Genomic DNA, 21,686 nt, shown 5'->3' with positions numbered 1-21,686 from the left:
CAGTTGCTTTTTTATGAACTATTTGTAAAAAAAAAAAAAAAAAAACTATTTTTAAAAAAAATTTGTGTGCGATAATTGAAAGGTTGAGCTGGACAAATGCAATTTCTGCAAAGATTTGAATAAAATGATGCGTCCAAATGATGTCACAATTGCTTTTAATAGTTCCCACTGGATTTGTACCCTATTTGTGTGAAGAGCCAGCAATAATCTATGCGTCTCAATATTTAAGGGCTGTTTCAGGTGTATTAGGACGACGTGAAAGAGGGAGTGCAAATGGTCTTGCTCGACATGCTTTGCGCAGATTCTAAGATGATGAAATGATCTGTTTGCGTGTGTGCGTGTTGTTGTTCATGCGTGTGCATGTGTGTCGGCGTAGGCGACAGCGTGTGAGCTGGCGGGGAGTTCCGGTCTGTGTGGAATGAGGAGGCGAGCGTGTGACTGTATGTGATGCACTCATATCCGCTCAAAAGAACAAAAGCAAATGCAGAAAAACACATAACGAGTGAAAATAGAAATCACAGTGCATTAAGAATACAGGCAGCCACCGAATATGTGAAAATACATTTAAATAAAGGTGGAGCCAGGCACTAAATGGACGATGTCGTCTGGGTCTTGCTTGTGCCAGACAACTGAATTTGGCAGTTTAATTAATCCTAATACTCTGCTAGCTGTTACCTCAAAATGTGTGTCCCTACGTTTAGCGCCAATAAATGTATTCATTTAGGGTCGCACTGATCACCCTTATTCGTTTAACTAAAAATGTTAGCTCTACCAAAACAACAAGATCATGATGTCTTGTGACTCAAACACAGGGGCTTTGATAGCTCAGATGGTGGCATGATTGTAATTTGCTATAGCTAATATCATTAACATAAGTGTCTAGTAAACATCATCTCTGTTAGAAATGAGGACACCGCAAAGGTTCGTGGTGCTTTTTCAGACTCCGAATAAGGAAGTATCCCAAGTATGTTTCATGTTGTTCTGATGCTTTAATGTGGCTTCTTTCCATACAACCATCTGAGGCCAGCATTTGATGTCCGTTGCCATGTTGTGCGAGGCTCCATGTGGGATATCAGCAGCTTCATGCCAGAAAGTTTTAACATCTCGGGGAAGCAGCATGGTGACTTCCTAAACGTCTATGTGGGCGAAGTGAAAATTTGGGGATCATTGCACACAGCTGGTAAAGGTCAAACTAGCCAGAAAAACTAGCCAGTTTTTTTCTGGAAAAAAGTGAATTTTTTTGTTTATTATTTTTATTATTATTATTATTATTATTATTAATTATTATTATGGTTGAGAAAAGTGTGAGTTTTGGAGAGACCCAAGATCAATAGTAAAAAAAAACTATGATTAGCATAGGTGTGCCACAGGGTTCTGTCCTCTATCTTATTGTGTTTCACCTAAAATTATATTATAGTGTCTTCTACAAGTCAAGCACTTCTAGTGATATTTTATTTATCTTTGCTATGAAGTGAAATACTCTTCCAATATGTGTTCACTAAAAACATCCAGCATAACAATAATAATTGTTCATATGCTGGAGCTGCTCAAGAAGGGCTATTGATTTTCCTCCACACTCTTCGGCTTGTTTTTCTTTATTTTGCCTTTGGATTCCAGCTCAGTGCGGTTGGCTCTTGCACAACCCGTTGTGAGGTTTCCTCCTGCTTCTTGGATGCCGTTCAAGCTGGAAAATAGTAACACGAGTGAAATTCGATTACAGCGACAAATATGATGCTCATTTAAAAGGCATGAAAGTAGCTATCATCAATGCATTGCTTTGTCCTAAAAGGGGTTGCGCCTTTTAGAGATATGAGCCTCTATTGTTGAGAAGGGTGCTGCTGGCATAAACACACATACACACACGCTTGTCGCATCACGCATGGTTTCACGCTTGTATTTTCATTTATAACCAGTGCATTATTTTCCAGATTTTTTTTTTGTGAGATTAGAAATGAGCCATTTTTGCTTGTTTTTTTGTGCAGTTTGCAGTTAAATGCAATGACAAAATAAAGCATGTTAACACAGTTGCAGTAATGGTTCAATATAATCACGGAGAGCATTTCAACACAATACTAATTTGGTTTTAATTTCCCATTCGCTTTGTCATATCATAAATAGGAGATACTCAATTACTATAGAAACTTTAGCTGAGCTCCCACACTTTTTTTTTTTTTTTGAAAATTATGGGCCATTATTCGAATCATAAACCATAAGATATGTCCACCCTGTCATGGACATATATATTACTGTTGAATACATTTTTATTGCAAAATTAAGATGCAAATTATATTTTCTGAAAGGTATGATGTCCCTTTCCTAAATAGGGTTATTAAAAAAAATTATGTAATTATAATAAATAATATAATTACGTTCTCAATCGCACTGATAACAGCCACCCTCTTTCTTTTTAGTTTAGCAATATTAACTACAAATGAATGCTATGTCCACCTGACAGATCTGATATCACTAAAGGGGATGGCCTTTTCTTAAAGGGGCGGATTCTCCAATATGACATGGTGGAGAACCATTCAAAGGAATTTAAATTTTATGATTTGACAATATTCTACTATCATTCAATTGTGATGAGCAGTGCATGGAACAAAAAAAAATAGCCAAGTAATGCTTTTGTTATGAATGTAAAACTTAGCCTAATATAACATACCCTTTCATAGTCATTTTTATGTTATCATGGCAAATTAGTTATTTATGTACAGGACACCGAAAGGCACCCTATATTGACCCTAACATAACCCAATGTGTGAACAATCATTTTATTATTTTTATTATACAGCGCTTTTTGTTGTTTCATTTTTTATTTATTTTTATTTTATGTGTCTGAAATAATACTGGAAGATTGAACTCATTTTATTTTTTTAAGTCTTCTCCTACCTGGCATCAGAATTGCAGTTAGGAGCTTCATTCGGGTTTCTAGAAGATAAATATCAAAGACGGCTGACATTTGCCCTCTTAAATTCAGTTAGCAATGAGCAACAGCACGGATAAGCCCAGCAGCTGAATATTACTCTCTTTTCAGTGAATGTGATCCGAATCACTTTGCTTTTAAAATCATCAGAACATAGACACATTTTCTGGATTACTGCAAATTTAGAACTTATTATCAGAGGCATGCAAAGCAAATGTGAAATTGAAAAGTGCTAAATCCAACTATTATAGCAGGGTTTAAACCTTTGGTTAGTCCATGTATTCCTAGCATTTTGGTCTGTGGTGGTTCTGTGGAAAATATAGGTTCAGTTTAAGCCTGGTGCTTGTTTTGTTCCTCTTCCCTGGTGGATCTTTCCTGTAGTGTACTTTCACTAGTGGCAAAAGTTCAGAAATCTTTTGTCTTCTCAACAGACAAGTCAAGGTACATGGAAGTCAAGTGTGTCATGGAAATAGCTAAAGTGCCCCATGCACTCATCTAGATGGGTGTCTGAAATGCAGTTTGTGTGTGTGTGTAAGGGTTTGACCGGCTCCAGTATAGATTTCTGTCATGGTCTCCTCTGCGGATACTGTTTCTCTATAGACAGGCAAAGATTCACTGCAGCTCAGCTGACAGGAGGGGCTTAATGCTTACAGATGCATCCAGTTACCCACACAAATAACCACGTGAATTGATGCTAGTTCAAAAAGAGGCACATTTGTGGTTGTTAATCTGGATAATTTAGATGATAACTTACTCTAAAACCCCTCTTTAGTTGTCATCAACCCTTTCCCCATCACCATCTGCCTCTGTTAACAACGTTTTTCAAAATCTATTCCCAGCTGATAAAATCATGTCTGCCCTACATTTTCTTTGTTAAATGTCTAGTTCAGCTCAGAAACACATCCTGTCAAGTTGAAGGGGTTTCAAATATTGACAGTATCTTGGAGAGTTAGTACACCATTTTTTGGGTTCATTCAGATTGTATTGGAGATGCCGGGGTGTCTTAGCAAACTTGTTTACTAGCCTTCCATGTATTTGTCTCAAAACATAACCCTTTTCAGCTTCTTGTACCCCAACAAGACAATTCCCAGCTAATGTTTGTTGAGCCAGAGCCCAAGATCCAATGTTTACACAATGTTCAATTGTACCATGGAGTCATTAATCAGTTCGGGGCCTGGCTGCCTCAGAGTTATTTTTATCTCCCAGCAGGCTCTAGAGTTCTTTCAGGGCAACCCTGCTTTTTATTCTAGACGCCCCTCCAGCACTACTGCCAACTTTACCGCCAGCCCTGTCTATAAATACGTTCACCTCTTCTTGGAGGCTTTGAAGTCCCTACTCATGCTTCTTATGCACCCTTCAACTTCAGAGTCCAATGGCAGACAGGAAGTCATGTGGCCCCTTCTCTTTCCAGAGTTGTTCGGGTCACAGGGAATGTAAGGATTATTCCCATGATGGACAGTTAAAAAAGCAATTGCCAAGTTGGCGATGAGGGTAGGGTCATAAGCAGCCCTTCGGCATGGACTTTTTTCCTCCAGTTGCCATGGAGAGCGCCAACTCACCTGACCTTTGACCGAGCTCTTGACTGAAACCAGACTGCGAGTCTGAACATGTGGGTGGAGTTTCAGTGAGTTTCTAAATTATATTAGAAACATCATTCTAGTCTTAACTCTCCTATATGAAGGTGCTGCAAATTATAGAAAATATTACCCAGAATAGCTAAAACCACTCCACATCCCTGTATTCTTTTTCTACTTCCACCCCATCAGCTCAGTGTCAAACCAAGTTCTCAACAGTTACGGGGCTAAAAGTGAGTTTTCCCAGTCCCTCTATTTTTAGCCTTTCGCCTCGGGTGGAGATGAAACGGGAGCTGAAGGAATAGGAGGAATTTGGGTTTTTCAAGAGGCCATCATTTCATTTTTTTTCTCTCCCATAAACTGCCAATACATTTCTATTGTTTTCATTTTAGCCACTGCTAAAACGGCCAATTCCTTTGACCAGGGAATTCCCAGAATAAAACAACTGCTTTCTCCCTATGGCATGAACGGTCCAGCTGGAGTGTCTACCTTTTTTGGCTAAGCTGTTGTGAATTCCCATGGAGCCTTGGGGTCACATCAGGCTAGACAGTTCTGTCAAAGGTCATATCTTGTGTAGTTGAAAGTTAAACACTTGTGTGGCGTTCTTCAAAATACAAAGTTGCCCATTCTACATTGAAGTCTCTGTTCCTTGTAGCTGTTCATAAACAGCCATGTTTTGTATGTATTAATTTTGTTTTTATCAATCAATGTTGTCTCGAGTCCCGGGAGATCCTATCCACCACTCCTGTCTGCGCTGAATGCGAAGTGAGCTACTTGACTTGCAAATGGATGCAAACGTGAGTGGCATATCACGCTTGGGTAACTGAAGAAGGATCAGTGACTCTTCCCATAGGCAAAGATTTATCGGCGGCTCCCGGCTCTCCAGAGGACAAGCCAGCCTTTCCCCTCTCGTTCCTTCTGTGTGTGTAACCTGCAAACTCCCACCTCAGGATTTAATGGAACTTCCGGCAGACTTGCCATTCATGGTACAGCGACTGCTACACTGCTCTCAACAGCAGCCTTAATTGCTTTCAGCACGGTGGCCATTTAGTTAAAACAAGCTTGCTGTCAGGCAACATCCGAGTACATTCGACCCTGAAACATCTCATGCAGGCTAATCTCCGCCACCGCATTGCCACCTTCTCAAACCCACAGTAAAATCCCAAGCAAGGCGCCTTAGATTAACTTTTAGGCCCAGGGAGCCGATGATGAAATAACTGTGTTAAGCTAGCGTGAAACTTCCAAACCAAGACTCCCTGCCTCGGCAACCCGATCTAGCTTAAATGGACCCCTGCAGCTCGGACCGTCTGTTTGACATTGATACTTCTCAGTACATAATTGATATTCACCTGTCTCCTCGTAGATGAGGGTTAGATTAAGGTTAAAACTGGGGGGGTTACGAAATGTCGTCCTTAGGTTTATAGGCAGAAGGTTGAAATGGCAAATCAGCTGAGATTGTCGCCGTAATGAATTAATCGCTAGCCGTAAAACCTCTGCCCATACATTACCCTGCTCTTTAAAGGTTAGCGTACACCCTCGTTCCAAGGGTACAGAGCCACTGCAACTTAATGTTGCCACTGCTGTAGCATGCTCCAACTAGCCTGATTGTCCCCATCATATTGTGTTTATGAAACAATATTTCTCTCACAGTGGTGGCCGATTAGCTAACTAATTGTTAGCGGCGTAAAGGGAGGCCAGGCTCAGACGTTGGCATGCGGAGAGCTGCGCATAACAGTTCCACTCCCACACTCTCATTAAAATACCATTCAGAGACGGGTTATTTATTTTAGTTGTGGAATGCTGGGAAGGGGGCTGCCTAGCACTGGAAAGGTAGTTTATATTGTCCGAATGGACAGCTGACTGAGGTTATTCCACGTTGACAGGGAATGTGGGATTTGGTTTTTCGTGAAGCTTAAGATAATTATCCCCGCTGCAAGCTAATGAGAGTGGAGAGTAAACAAAAACATCATGCGTTGTCATTCACGTGAGGATGCTAATCTCTTTTCTTGTTTGTAATGGAAGCTGGTAGCCCTATGCAAATTATGAAGGTTTCAGGGGGTTCGAGTTTTCTAACACAGTGCAGTGTTTTTATCGCAAGATTTTTTAGCTAAATTTTGTGCAGATTTTCAGCTTAGTTTGAGGTTATTTTTCGTTTTTGTTTTTACCACAGATTAGCTCAGTTTGCCAATTATCTGAAATACTTAAATGTAGCTTGTTTGTGCTACATTTCCAACTTCATAATAGTGATAATGACATCACTTGTCACATTTTGTTAGTGTAAATGAAAACAGCTTGAGCTTTGTACTGTTGCCCCCCCCTCAGGAAAATATGATTTATTTTATGCTAGCTTTTATTTAGGAACAAATAAAACTGTTGTAGTTACTGAAATTGTAAAAAAAAAAATTGTGTATGTGTAGGATTATGTCGTTTTTAGACTGACATTTTGTTTTGATGTTTTTGCAGAGGGCTTACAGAAGATTCAATTCTTGGATGTTTTCCCTTGCTGTTTCTTTCTCTTTTTTTGACAGAAAATAGATTTTGTGAAACATGCACCTTTTTGTCGGTTTCCTTCAACAACCCATCAAGCTTCTTTTGTGTGGCCGCAAGCCTTCTGTTTGTTTATGTGTGCTTATAACATATTGTGTCTCTGCGACTGCCTTTCAATCGTGTGTGAGACTGAGAGCCCCCCAATTACCGAATGAAGATTGTTTTCTCTAGCCAAGTGGTGGCTGAGTGAGAAATCTAGAGAGAAAACGATGGATGAGGAATGAGAGGGAGAGTGAGTGGGAGAATGTCAGAAAGTCAGGGCAGATGGACAAAAGGCCCAGTGTTATCGGCCCCAGCACATCAACCCCCAGAATGCCACAGCTGGTTCACATTTCCACGGGGAGCAATGGCGACCGGCTGCACTCCTCTCTTACTGACCCCATCCTTTTCTCTCACACACATACTAAATCTGGCCCTTAGCACACACTTACTCAGCTACGCTGTACCACAGACCCTGACTGTGTTTTGGAATAAAATACTAGTTTACTCCTTACTACAAATTATGCAGTATGTTCAAAATTTAATTCCAGCTTATTACTTATTGAAAAAGTGCAGTATATACTGTATTCTGCACACTAGCTTTTAAAAATTGTAAGTTCAGAATGGAATACTAGCTTACTCCTTACTACAAAATACACATAATATACAGCATACTAGTTTTTAAAAACAACATATTCAAAATGGAATTCATGCTTATTCCTTACTGAAAATTATGCAGTATATACTGCATACTAGTTTTTACAAACAAAATGTTCAAAATGGAAGTCTAGCTTCATGCTTACTTATAATTGTGCAATAATATATAATGCATATTCATTTTTAAAACTGTTTGTTTGAAATCAAATTGTGAAACATATACTACATACTGCATACTAGTTTTTAAAAATTGCATGTTCGGAACGGAATACTAGCTCATTCTTTACTACAAACTTTACAGTATATACTGCATAATAGTCTTCAAAAACAAGTTCAGAATGCAATTATATCTTATTCCTTACTGATAATTTTACGAATTGGTAATTACTAGCTTAATCTTTACTGAAAAATGGTGCAGTATACACTGTATATTGCATGTAAGCGTTAAAAAAATTGCACGTTTGGAATGGAATACCTTACAAAATTATATTTTCAAGGATATATTGTATATATTGTTTAATTTTCCGTAAAATAAAATGCATAAGTGTTCTAGTATGCTACATTTTCTTCAGCAAGTGGGATCTAGAAATCATCCTGTACACACAAACCCCAAAAATATATCTAGAGATTCCTTCTGCAGTATGCATACTAAACAGTGCTGTGTTCTATTCTGTGTTCTAGTAGCTTCAAAGTTAAATTGAGCTTCAAATAGAACTTCATTTTTGAGATCTAACAGCATGCTGTGACAGTTTATTGGGCAAAATTAAAAGAAACGTTGAGTTTATTGGCTGTGCAATATGTGAATGTTGTTTTCTCCAGTGTTTTTGTTGTGGCGGTTCACATTCTTGTTTTTAAATTGACTTGAGCACACAGAAACTACCCTTAAAATGGCCCGTTCGGGCGTTACCTCTGTATTTCAAGTATATTTGTTCTAGTCCATCATTTTTATGTGACTCCAGACAGATCTGTTTTCATCCCGATCCACCATGTAGTCCCTGCATGTGTGTAAGCAACCCCCCATACGTGTGCTTCTGGGGAATATGTTGCTCTAGTAAACAGGGCTCCCTGCACAGTTTCTCTCATGTGTGTTCCATACATGAGTTTATTCAATCCCACTCTGTAATCCCTACTGCCTGGCTGTTTGGCCCCTCGGGCCTTGTTACCATTCACACTTGCTTAATCAAGCTCTTGCTCGCACAAGACTGCACAATTCTTATTGCCCCCGCTTGATCAGAAAGAGAGAGAGGGAATGTTTTCCATACAAGACTTGCGTGTCTTTTACGAGTGCATGTTTAAATATATATAGATATAGATTGCACATTTCGTAACTGACCCAAATTCAAATCCAGTGTGGGTAAATTTTGTCTTTTAATATGAATTGTCACAATTTTCACATTTTGTAAGCATAAACCTAACTTAATTTTAGATTTACTATTTTTAAACATCCATTGCCGCTGGATTTTTTAATTTTTTTCAGGTGTTGTTGCTGTTATAAAACATCAGACCTTTGTTAGATTTGGTCTGCTGAGCCTGTCTGGAACCCACATTTTCACCATGGGAATATGCTCAAGGTTGCTAGGCTTGGGAGAAAGCATCTCCCCTAGCAAGGTATGCGGTGGAAAGTTTCTCTTGGACTCGATATAATTTCTAAAGCACTCTGGAAACTCAACAATGCAGAGGTTTGCCAAGAAAATACATTTTGGGAAAGGCTTCTGCTTCTATTTTTGACAGAACTGGACAGCGGTAACAATACCCAGCTTGATATTCTGCATAAACATGAGCGTTTCAGAGTGAAACACAATCACACATTCTCTCGTTCTTCCCAAACAGGCAGGCAGGCAGCTCTTCCCTTGAGATGGCAGATCCGAGCAAGCCATATGGAGCAGGCTGTATCTTGCTGAGCATGCCTGACGACAGCCGAACAGCTTGGGCTGTACTGGAATGACAGCCTTCAGTTCCTTTACCAGGTTTTCCAAAACCTGCTTCTTTTGCTCTCTCCCACCCTCTTCGTTTTTCACTGTACTCTTCCCCCTCTTCATAATCAAACAGATGGAATGAGGGACTAGCATCACATGTTTAGCAAGCAAGCACACTTATCCGCTGACAGCTCCATCCTGGCTTAACAATCTGTCTCATTCAAGCACCTCCCTAAATGATGCCACATAACCACCCTTAGCTGTCATCCCAGAGTGCACTTGAGGGCCTAGAGCTCACACACCTCAGAGGAATAGATGATGGTAATAGTAATAACTCAAGGGTGTACCACTTGAACAGAAACTTCCCCTTTTGAGGGAGCCAAAATGATAACTATGGCAACGTAAGTTTTTTTTTTTTTCATTTCATTCCCTCCTAGCACAGTTGGTGGTTCACCACTTGATATGTTCAGCTCTTCTTTGGCACCTCCTCCTACCCGTTTCTTCGTAATCAGCAGACGTGCCCACCAGGTGGCTGGACCAGAGAGACTAGGAGAAAAGAGCGTCGTAGCTTCTTAATTTAAAGTATTCAAATTCCCCACGAGTGATTTTGATTAAGTCGGCCCACACATTCCCGTTCACGCTCAGCGGGTACTAACGAGACTTGGGCGGTGAGAAGGAGAAGGGGGTCTTCCTAGTCTGTAATGAACAGAACTGCTCTCTGCTTCCTTGTGCACACAAAGAAACTCCAGCCCAGAGTATCAATGTTAGGTTTGAAAATAAAGTAGCTGTATCTAAGATAAGAATTGTCAATTCCCTGAATTGTCTTCAGGGAAGTCGTGGTCTAATGGTTAGAGAGTCGGACTCCCAATCGAAAGGTTGTGAGTTCGAGTCCGGGGCCGGCAGGAATTGTGGGTGGGGGGAGTGCATGTACAGTTCTCTCTCCACCCTCAATATCACGACTTAGGTGCCCTTGAGCAAGGCATCGAACCCCCAACTGCTCCCCGGGCGCCGCAGCATAAATGGCTGCCCACTGCTCCGGGTGTGTGCTCACAGTGTGTGTGTGTGTGTTCACTGCTCTGTGTGTGTGCATTTCGGATGGGTTAAATGCAGAGCACAAATTCTGAGTATGGGTCACCGTACTTGGCTGAATGTCACTTCACTTCACTAAGAATTAGAGTCTATTTGTCTGCATCTGATTATGGATCTCATGAGAGCTTTGAGTGTTCCTTGGCTAATAGCAGGATCTCTAACAAGTCATTGAACCTATAGTATTGAATTAGCTTTTCCAGAATTTCACGTTGTGGGTCAGCGCTGCCAATTGTTACAGTAATGAAAAATTGATTGTTTTATAATCAGCCTGACTTGCTTGCGGGAAAATGTTCCTCTGTCAATTCCGTCTGCCCAGTCAACCAATCACCGAGATCGATTCATTGGATTGACCCAATTGTGCTCTCTCTCACTCTCTGTCCTTCCCTGAACAAGGAAAGATTTACTCATCTCATTTCCGCTCCCTTTTTTAGGCCCGTTGTTCCATGAATGCGAGTCAATTGAGCATTGTTGATGGAGAGATTCTGCGAAAGGACAGAGCGAGGCTTCTGGTGTAACGCTGTCGTCCTCTTACCTGTTCGTTCTGCCGACGTTTGTCATTTCTTTGACCGCTCGGACCCTCTGGACGAGCTGGAGGCCGTGGGGTGGCTGATGCGCCACAGCTAAGTCGAGGTACTGTCTCGCAGCTCAGAGGGCCTGTCAGATCTCTTTAGAGATAAAGAAACGAAGGCGCCTCTTGCTCTCACGCTGACTACACCTCACACCATGCAGCTCTGACTTAACGCCTGATACAGTGTTGAAAAGGGCCAGTTTCCTGACACGAATGAAGCCCTCACAGGGTTTTTAATGGCACGCAATGCTGGCATCTTTTTATGCTGCTGTTCATATTGTGTGCAAATGTAGGAGTTGAATGCAATTGTTTTTGATGATCTTGCAATACGATTGCCAACAAGTGTGGTTACAAACAGGGAGCACAAGAATGCTGCATGGTTAAAAAAGAGCTTTAACCAGCTGCTTGACCTCTCACCTTTGATCCCTCCTGCAAGTCTTCAGTTGTCTGAAGAGGTAATAAGAACTTATTTTGGGTGGCCAGGGAAGGATTTGTTTGGCATTGGTCAGGGCGTATTCTGATGCAACACAGCATCAGCGCTGAGCCTCAAAGAACACTGCATGTCCTTCATGAGGTCGAACTCTAACAATAACCTAGTGTTTCGGTGCCTGTTTATGAGTGGTACATTCATATGCGGACAGTGTAGTCTCTGTTTCCTCAGTGGCTTGTTCAGGGACACATCAGAATATCTAGCTGCCCAAATTGAGGCTAACAACCCCTCTACCCCATTCCTACAGAGCATGTGGGGTCACCTCACCTCGGATTCTACAATCTCTCCCTTATGCACCCCAGTCAGTGAGATTGGGAAAGCACAACTGTGGTAGAGCTCCCGGAACTCTATTTGCCTTACCTCCTTGCAGCTTTTATAATGGCCATAAAAAGTGGCCAGTTGTTATTTTCGAGCTGGGATGGAGGGAGGTGACAGACAGGAGACTCAAACCCAAACCTAGCCATCTGTTTTCTGTCTTCAACACGTCTCTCTCTCTCTCTCTCTGTCTCATTTTCTCGATTCAGCAGGCTGAGGGGAGGGAACTGCATCTACTCAGCCCAGTCATGAACCCGGGGACACTTACCTCACTCGCACACATTCACGTCTGCCTCAGTGTGCTTTCTCCTGAGGCTCCAGTCGCGGTCAGAATGAGATTATACACTCCTGCACCCACTCACCACAGCGCTGTCATGTAATTACAGTGGTGAAGAGTCAACATGCTTGAGCAAAATGGTTTTATTATGGTGAGTAAAGGGGCGAAAAAATCTGAATTCCCCATTTGTTGAAACAGCCACCATTACTGCAGCGCTCTTCACAAATTCGGTGCAGGTCCTGTCGAGTGGAGCATGTATAAACAAGGTGACGAATTGACCCTGAGGTTGTTAATTAGCACAATGAAGTTATTTCAGTTAATGGTACTAGGGGGGTGCTGGCGTCCTTGAGGAAAGAGCTCTTAATCTGAACAGCTCCACTTGTGTAGTTCAGGTGCAAACTGCCTCTCAGCACAGAGGAGGATATGCTAGTGCACTTAGGTTCAACAAAACTACCTGTGTTCCGTTTACTGCCCAAATACCAGAATGCATTGTATCCCACCGTCAGTAAAAGACAGGAGCTTGCATTCATGTTGGGATTCTTTGCTTCCTGCCATGAGACCAGGATGTTGTCTGCAGTGTAGAGCACTAACATCCTGCCTGCGGCAGTGTGGTTACACCTAGCCTAAATGGATGTGCAGTGCTGGAATGCTAATGCAGTCCATCCACCCCGCCTCAGGCTGCGCTGCCAATAAAAGTGAGTGGCAGCGTAATTGTCCTCCTTTGAAAGGAACCATCCCATCTTCCGGAGCAGCTGCCGAATCATAGGTTGCCAGCTTCCCAAATAACAATTTATTTACCTTGATTTGAATGATTCCATGCTGCAATCCCATAGCAACTATGTAGAGGTGCTACTTACCCAGCTAAGAAAACTATTCCAATTTCCAAGGGGCACCTATGCTTAATGTAATAGTATTCCTTGCTGGGGTCCGGAATATAAATGTGTGCTGATATTTCCGGCTCTAGGGTGGCCCTTGAAAAGCTCTTAGTTGGGTCTCTTAGTTGGGAAGGCATTGCATGTAGATGGCTTGGCGTCATTCTTCTTTTAAGGACTGCACAATCAGGAAACTTGAGGGCGAAGCTGATAGGCTAACCAACTCTTTTGGAAAATAAATGTCTTTACTAGTGCTGTTTTGACATTTATGCAGCTCAACTAGCAGAGCATTAGCAATACCAAGGTCATGGGTTTGATTCCCAATTTCCAATTTATACCTTAAAAGCAATGTAATGGAAATGTTGACACATTAGCAGTTGAAACACTCAGTTTGGGGTGTGATGCACTGAAGATGTAGAATATTAGCTCATCACAACTATTAAATATGATTTGTTGTTGCGATTTCTAGTCGGTTTAAGGTAGTAGTGGGGAATACGGACATTCTCATTATAGAGTATTTTATTGGATGAAAATGTAGGTAGGACTGTGACGTGAATATCTTCTAAAGGTTTTTCTCATCCCTGTTAAGGAGTGTGGTAGCACATAGATGTTAGCCTCAAAGCTAACAGATATGAACTAAAAGCCTCCAAGTTTTATGTGAGTGCCGTGTTTGACTGCATTGCAGCACGTCTGTTCCTCTCACAGAAGTGAAAGGACTCTTGGATTTATCTCCCTGAAAGCGCAAAGGTCAAACATGCCACCTGGTTTTCTCAGAATGACATATCAGCGTGAAGCAGCGCTCGCTTTGTTCTGACGCGTGCACACATACACTCCCTCCGTTCTGGTTGTACTCAAGACTCAGAATTATGTAACGGCTGTTTAGAGAGGATATAGGAGAAAGACGTTTTCTTGGCAAAAGCCCTCTGCCTGCTTCTCTTGCCTCTCTCTTCTCTGCCACTGTTCTGCATCTTAAGTGGAGACAGGGCGACTTGTTTTATTTTTCATCAAACATTTCATCTGGGCTCCACGGCACATCTGCAGCGCAGGGAAAGGCTGTAGATCATCTCACTGCCATTGTAAACAAACACGAAGGCAGGAGGCTTTGGTCACAGAAGACGTTGCTGTCTTCTCTCTGTGTCTCTGTGGATTGCAGCCATGATGGCGATGGCAGGTGTGTGCCTTGAAATGAGAAGCAATCACCTGATAATGCTGTGATTGTTATGCATCTGTGTGGCGCCTTAGAGGGAGAGGATAGAACTGGCAAAAAATATTTACATAGCGCTTCCACAAATGCATGCAAATGCATATGATTATTCAACATTGGCAGTATTTGTTGCTCTGTATTTAATGTTATAGTATTTAGTATATTTATAGTAATTTGATTGTTATATTTATTTTAATAATAATTTAACATAAAATAAGGGTTTTTTTTGTGACATTTACTTTGTACTAGTGATTCTTTAGGGCAGAAAGCATGGAAAGTAATTGGTAAAGTATCATTAAATGCTTCCAGTGAGGTAAGGAGGTAGGAAGTACCATCAGATCAGTATTGTTTTTGTGTCACAAGTAATGTGTGTCACTGGTGCGGCAACTCTCTGAGTTCTTGTTATTGTATTTCAGTGTTTTTTGTCTACTTGTTTTAAATGATACAAACTTGGATTTTACCATTGCCTTTAAATGTCAGCTGTACTGTCAGAACTGCAGTGGAAATGGTAGCTGAATTGTGAAAGCACCTCAGGCTGAATTTGCCGTAGGGACGAATGCTGACCTCTCTCTGTGCACTATTAAAAATGGCAGCTTGGACAGCAAAGAAAGACAAACACGCACTCTAACCACCTGGACTACACAGTCAAATCTGGTGCTGACATGAAATCCAGATGTGTGTGTGCTCGAGCTCTCTCAATTTACGGCCGTGGACAGACATAAAAGTGTGTGTGACCACAGGAGTAGTGTGTGTCCTTGATAATTGGACTGAATCAAGAGCCATTCACAAGGGCCTCTGTTGCCTGTAGCATACGGAGGGAATGGCGCCATTACGAGGGGCTCTTTAAGGGATATTACATTCGCTCGTAAATAGAAATGGCCGCGGCATTGTTTTATGATACCCCTCCGAGGTCCTTTCTCTTGAATCTGGTTTTAAACCATCTCATTATAGTGTGTGTATCTAATCAGAGGACCCAGCTAAAAATCTGGATCCCGTGTTCTTTCCCACTAAATTTTGGCGGCAGGATTGTGCATAATGAAACGCTACTCACTTCACAGCATGCATCATTTGTTTATCTAATTTAGAAGTCTAATTAGCATTCGTTAGCTTTGTGATACTGATACATCTTCTTTTTTAGCATTGGGATGTTAGCAGCCCTGCTAGCATGCTATCACCTACAATATCTTGAGTCAGAGGTGACTATAGGGGTTAAGAGAGCGTTGCAGACAAGTTGTAGCACGATGTCTTTGCGATCACGCCCGATTGCGCGGTTATCAGTGGTTTGATCTCTATGTTGAGGAACACTCTCTGGGGTGCTTAATTGGGAGTTTTAATTGGATGCTCGCCATGGTTTCTTCCCTCACACAGACTCACTGGGGACTCCGATCTGGCTTCCTCCTCTGATTATCCAGCTTTAAAAATCTCTCTCTCACACACACTATCGTCCTCCCAGTTGTTATGCAGCTGCATCTGTTTTTTTTAAGTATCTGCATGGTAGTTTCTTCATTGGCATGCGCTGCAACCAGATTTTTGCATTTCATGCATCAATCTGGTTGCACAAATTGGGACGGACTGCTTCATGTATGCACAAAACTCTTTCTGTTTTCGTCTCATAAAGTGCATTAAATGCATCATGCGCTTTCTGCAGCCACAGTATGTACTTGGCTGTTCCATATGTTTACAACTCTTCTTCAGCATTCATTTAGAAGAAGATTGTTATTTCTGTTCACGCACTACAATTCAGTTGTGTCTTGGCCCATTTTAACACTCCTATTATTTCTGCGACTGCAGGGCATGCATCTTTTCATGCGCCCCAGTTTGAAATGCCAGATCTTTCAATCTTTCACGCTCTTTTCTGTCTGTCATCATATCTCTCCATTTCAGTGGCGAATCTGACATGTTAGCCTTATTAATTCATGGAAACGTGCAGGATTAGGAAGCCAGCCAGCTCTGATTGCATCTGGCTGCTGGTGCTCTCCATTAAAAAGAAAAACACTCGTATGGCATATAGCCAGTGGCTGGAAGTAGCAAGAAAGATAGGAGATAGGAAGACCTGGAAAGATAAAAGACCTGGGCATGCATAAATGCACGTCTCGCGAGCCGCTCGACTGACTGTCAGAGGTTCAATGCTGGTATCCACAGGCATGGCGTATCCTTGGCTCATAATGGCTTGTTTAAAATAGCTTGGGTTATTTGGAGTTTTTGAGGTATGGGGTTTCGCACCAAAACTGTTTGTATGTACGGAGTGTGGCATGATTTTGCATCAGCATCAAATGCATGCAACACATTGTTAAGAATGGCATGCCGTGATGCATAAGTTGTTGTATAGTGGCTGTGCATGTAGTGTCGCTCCCGAACAAGTTCATAACATTCGCTTCTCTCTACAGCTCAATTATTTATTCACAAAGATTCTTGTGCATATTGCATGACAGTGCAGTTGAAATGTGCTTATTTACCCAGCCTTTTGGGGCTAGCCAAAGTGAGGAACATGAAGTGAAACATCTATATTCTGATGCCAGTTGGGTTCAGTAACTTTTGCACCAAAACTTTTTTGCATTCATGAAATTGAATCGTTTCACCCCAAGCGTGATTCAAATTTACTGCCTTTGATGAATTCATTGTTAGTTTGCGTTTCGTTGTAGCACACTGTTGCAGTGAAAACTTTAGGCCTTCATGTTCCAGACGTCATGAACAGGAGCTTCATTTGGAATCTGATTTGGACAGCCAGTGTAGGGGCGCGTCGTAAATCAGGGCGGACATATTCCTCCTCTTTGTCTGGGCATGCCGTGCCTGCTTTGGCCCTCTGTTTGTGGCTCTCCAGAGCCGAATCCCTCGACTGACGTTTTCAATTGTTTATGTGAGGCAGAATTTCAAGTGTCGCCATGCAGGTTGACAGGAATCCCCAAGCTGACAAGCCAGCTGTCGCTAGGTCCTCACTTGCGCATTATGACTTCCAGGCTCTCTGGAAACAGAACACACCACACTAGAGGAGCACAAACAGTGATGCAGACTGACACGCCGTGTGTGTATGTGATGGCTGTGTTAGTGTGTTGATTGCAGCAGAAGGACACTAGACGTATTATGAAAGTTTGAAGGGTTTCACGTGCCCTCCGAGGAGGAGAAGAATAGTGGACTGTTGCAGTGCATTATGTCGGCACCCACGATCATATAGATATCTTGGCTTCTTGGTGACATTTGATGGTTTAGTTTCAGCGTCGATGACTTCTCTTTATTTTTTGGTAGAATTTTTATTTTAAATTTGGGACAATATTATTGTAATATTTCATACAGTATTATTAATAGTATTTTATATATAATATTTAAAAATATTGTCAGAGTTTATTTTTTGGGAATACAATTTGGCGTTTTATTTAGACATTTATTTAGACATTTATCAAAAATAATGTTATTTATTTTTATTAAGAAGGTGTATACAGTGTGTCACTACCATGTCTTTTATTTTATTCATATTGGCTAAGGTTGTATGTTTCATTTTGCATGCTCATTTCTATTTTTCTATTTTCCAACATTTCATCTTTGACAATATATATATATATATATAAATAAATAAACAAATAAACATTTATATATATATATATATATATATATATATATATATATATATATATATATATAAATAAATAAATAAACATTTATATATATATTATATATATTTTTTTTTTTTCTAGGAAATGAAAAATATTGTTCCCCGGGGCATGACTGCAGCTTTTTTGAAGCCCCTTACTGAGTCACACAGGCCTGGAGGTTCATCAACAGATGCTGCAGTCACTCTTTACAGAGTCCCAGTGCTTCATGTCAACATCTCTTTCATTCTCGACGTGATCGAGCGCTTCCGAAAGCAGCTACACGTGTTTGCGCGTCTCTTGCCATCTTGCCATCTGATGTTCTTGCCATCTTTAATTAAATGGTGTACAAGCACGTTCACCGGGTTTCCGCCTCGCATGTGTGAGAAACACAGCAACCCGCGAGTCGACTCCCAAGGCAGAAAGCAGTGACGGGGGGATTAATAGCAATTTGGCTAAAACAAAGAGACGCGTCTAAAATATTGATGAGTGTCTTGGTAATTACAAGATGGGCGGATAAGTAAATAATGACAAGATCCAGTGATAAAGTCTGACTAATTATGAGTTGTGTGAAACTGTAATTGGCAGTCTGAGGGAATATGAACAGGCTCAAACTGAGCATTCTGCTAAAGCCTGTGAATGTACTTGATGGTTGACTGGTGCAACAATGTTAACATTTCTGTGTTTTTCTTGTCTGTGTCCGTGAGCGTCCTTACTCATCAGCATTCTCCTGTTTTCTCTTCTCCAGAGTACCAAACGTCAAGCGTGCCGACCCTTTGTCTCCAGCCTGTGGGGCCGTGGCTCTCTAGCCAGGTCAGAGGTCATCTGCGACATGATGCCAGCCAGCCACCTGCCTATCCTGCTCTCCCTGAGTGCCCTGCTGCTGTCTCCGCTGCTCACCGGCTCCTTGGCCTCATGTAAGAGCAAACCAAGATGAAACTTGAGTTTAAGTCTCAAGTGTTTTAGAACTCTAGAATAGAACTTTGTTTTCTTCTAGAATTAAGAGTTAGAGCCGTGCTAATGTTAAGACTTTTGACCTATTATTGGCTGATTCAGTGTTTAGGGTGTGGCCATTTTTGGGTCAACGCGATGTATTATCATTGCTGGCCCAATAATGGCCAAATCAGTGGTTAAAGGTGGCTGTTTTGGGTCAACACAACATATTATCATGGCAGACCCAATAATGGCCAAATCAGTGGCTAAAGGTGGCCGTTTTGGGTCAACACAACATATTATCATTGCAGACCCAATAATGGCCAAATCAGTGGTTAAAGGTGGCCGTTTTGGGTCAACACAACATATTATCATTGCAGACCAAATAATGGCCAAATCAGTGGTTAAAGGTTGGCGTTTTGGGTCAACACAACATATTATCATTGCAGACCCAATAATGGCCGAATCAGTGGTTAAAGGTGGCCGTTTTGGGTCAACACAACATATTATCATTGCAGACCAAATAATGGCCAAATCAGTGGTTAAAGGTGGCCGTTTTGGGTCAACACAACATATTATCATTGCAGACCCAATAATGGCCAAATCAGTGGTTAAAGGTGGCCGTTTTGGGTCAACACAACATATTATCATTGCAGACCCAATATTGGCCTTTGCATTTTGCATTGGTATATCTGTGTAAATTGTTTCAGAACTTTTGTTTGCAACAATTTTTAAATTAAGACTAAACTCAAGATTTACTTACCATGTAGTTGATAGGAAATTCAATGACAGTTTTTTAATGTATTGTTGTTGTGTTGATATTTTTATTGGTAATTGAATTAGTTGTATCTGTTAGAATGTTAACGATTAAATCCTCTCAAAAAATGTGTATTTTTAGGTCAATTGATCTGAAATTAAGCTATTTACACAAGATTTGTTTGAACAGATTGATCTGCTAGTCATCCAGACAAGCCACCAACTAGTAGGTTTCATAATCATCAAAACCAAATCTCTGTGGGTTTAAGGATCTCCCCGTACACGTTGAGACGTGAAGCGCGAGATCACGGTTTATCAGATTATTCCGTCTCTTTTCCGCGTGTATATCTCTTCATCAGACGGATCGGGGCCTGCGCTGTCTTTTAATTTCCAAGGCTCGAAGTCAGGATTTGTTCTGCACCATTTCTACCCTAAGATGGGTTTAGAGACGCATTAGGGAAACAAAACAAAGAGTCAAGTGAAGTAAAGAGAGGCGAGTGCGAGATGAAAGCGGAGGTAAAGCCTCCCCCTGCTGCTTCCAAGCCTAAAATAGGTGTAATTCAAGCGCTGCCCGAGAGATAACGTGAGAATGGGCCGCTGTCAGATATGCCACGTCTTTGTGTGCCCAACATTGTTCTGTCCTGCTTTATGTTGGTTTTGAAAGGTGGCCCAGAAGCAAATGCATTTCTGACGCAATGAGGGTGAAGAAAATTATAACTAGTCATGGGTTGCTTGAACGTCTACTGTATGACTTACGTTTTAAAAATGGCACGAAACTTTGTATTTATGTATTTTAGAATGCAACAAAACACAACCGAGCTATAAGCGATTGCCTTGTTTGTCAAATTCTTAAAAAAAAAAACGAGTTCGTTGATTGGGAAATTTAGGTATTTTTGTCTAAATTTCTGCTTTACTTAAGATTAGTGGTAGTTTACGATGGTCTACTAATTCACTAGCCGTTCAATAACCTGCTAGTCAATTAAGGAGTTTTTCAGTTTTCATATACTTGCATCCAACATTTTTGTGTTCATATACTTGTGTAAAATATGTTTCTAGCCTTTTGTTGGCAAATGTTAAGATTAAGACTAAACATTAGTGATGATTCACGATAGTTGACTAATTGACTATTCTTCCAATAACATCCCAGTCGATTAAGAAATTAGCAGACTTTTTCGCATTCATATACTTTCGTCCAGAATGTGGCTATTTTTTTGCGTTTGTATTCTTGCATCCCAAAAAAAAAAAGACTATTTCGTGAGTTCATATACTTCCATCCAAAATTTGGCGTTTTGTTGCTTTCGTATGCTCTGTCCCCAAAAAATCTGGTTATTTTTTGCATTCATTTACATAATTCAAAAATGTTGCTATTCTTTGCATTTGTATACTTGTTTCTCATCTAATTCTTTAAAAAGAAACCCCAAATAATCCATAAATATCATACATTTTTAATTAAAATTTTCCAAAAACAGCTATACAAATAAAGTGGATCGATATAGAAATATTTGAGTTCACATTGAGATCTCTGACAAATCTGAGCACGGTTTGAGACGACGTCGTTGTTGTTGTTGTATGTTTATGCTCAATGTAATCTAGGACAAACAATTGAGACAGTATCAAGATCACATTTTTGCTTTCTGTTTTTAATTTTTTTATGCACCACCTATGACTGTAGGATATATAATTTCTCACTATCAGTCCATCTCTGTTTTCATACTGTGACACCCTCAGAATTGCTCTGTGTGTTTGTGTCTTCAGATGTTTACTAGTCAGTGCACATCGTCCCAGAGCTCTAATCACTCCATCCCCCCAAACCCCTGGCCACCTAAACCCTCTGCACGGCGCCGTCTGATTGGCTGCGATGTCGTCCGCTGTACTCTCACAGGCTCAGCTCGCTAATTACTGTCTCGTCAGGTTGTCCTACAGCACAGCCAGCTGAACTGGGGACATTTCGTTGTTGTTCTTGTGTCATTTGAAAGTAATTTTGAAAGGTTTGCTGTGAATT

General features: G+C 41.0%; 1 protein-coding gene across 18 annotated transcripts in view; it reads left to right on the top strand.

The window, feature by feature from the left end:
• The window catches only part of LOC132159463 (receptor-type tyrosine-protein phosphatase S-like), a 194,036-nt gene that overhangs the window by 60,948 nt on the left and 111,402 nt on the right, over window positions 1-21,686 (top strand). For all 18 annotated transcript variants that reach the window (XM_059568972.1, XM_059568969.1, XM_059568971.1 and 15 more), the window contains one exon: window positions 18,744-18,912. In XM_059568972.1, coding sequence (XP_059424955.1) covers window positions 18,828-18,912 — 85 coding nt within the window. In that variant the 5' untranslated portion in view covers window positions 18,744-18,827. The remainder of the gene's footprint in view (window positions 1-18,743; window positions 18,913-21,686) is intronic.

Source organism: Carassius carassius, chromosome 16 (assembly GCF_963082965.1).
Source record: "Carassius carassius chromosome 16, fCarCar2.1, whole genome shotgun sequence".
In the NCBI taxonomy this organism is placed as follows: Eukaryota; Metazoa; Chordata; class Actinopteri; order Cypriniformes; family Cyprinidae; genus Carassius; species Carassius carassius.
The sequence above is the reverse complement of the archived record's forward strand: the minus strand, read 5'-3'. Positions and strand labels throughout refer to the sequence as shown.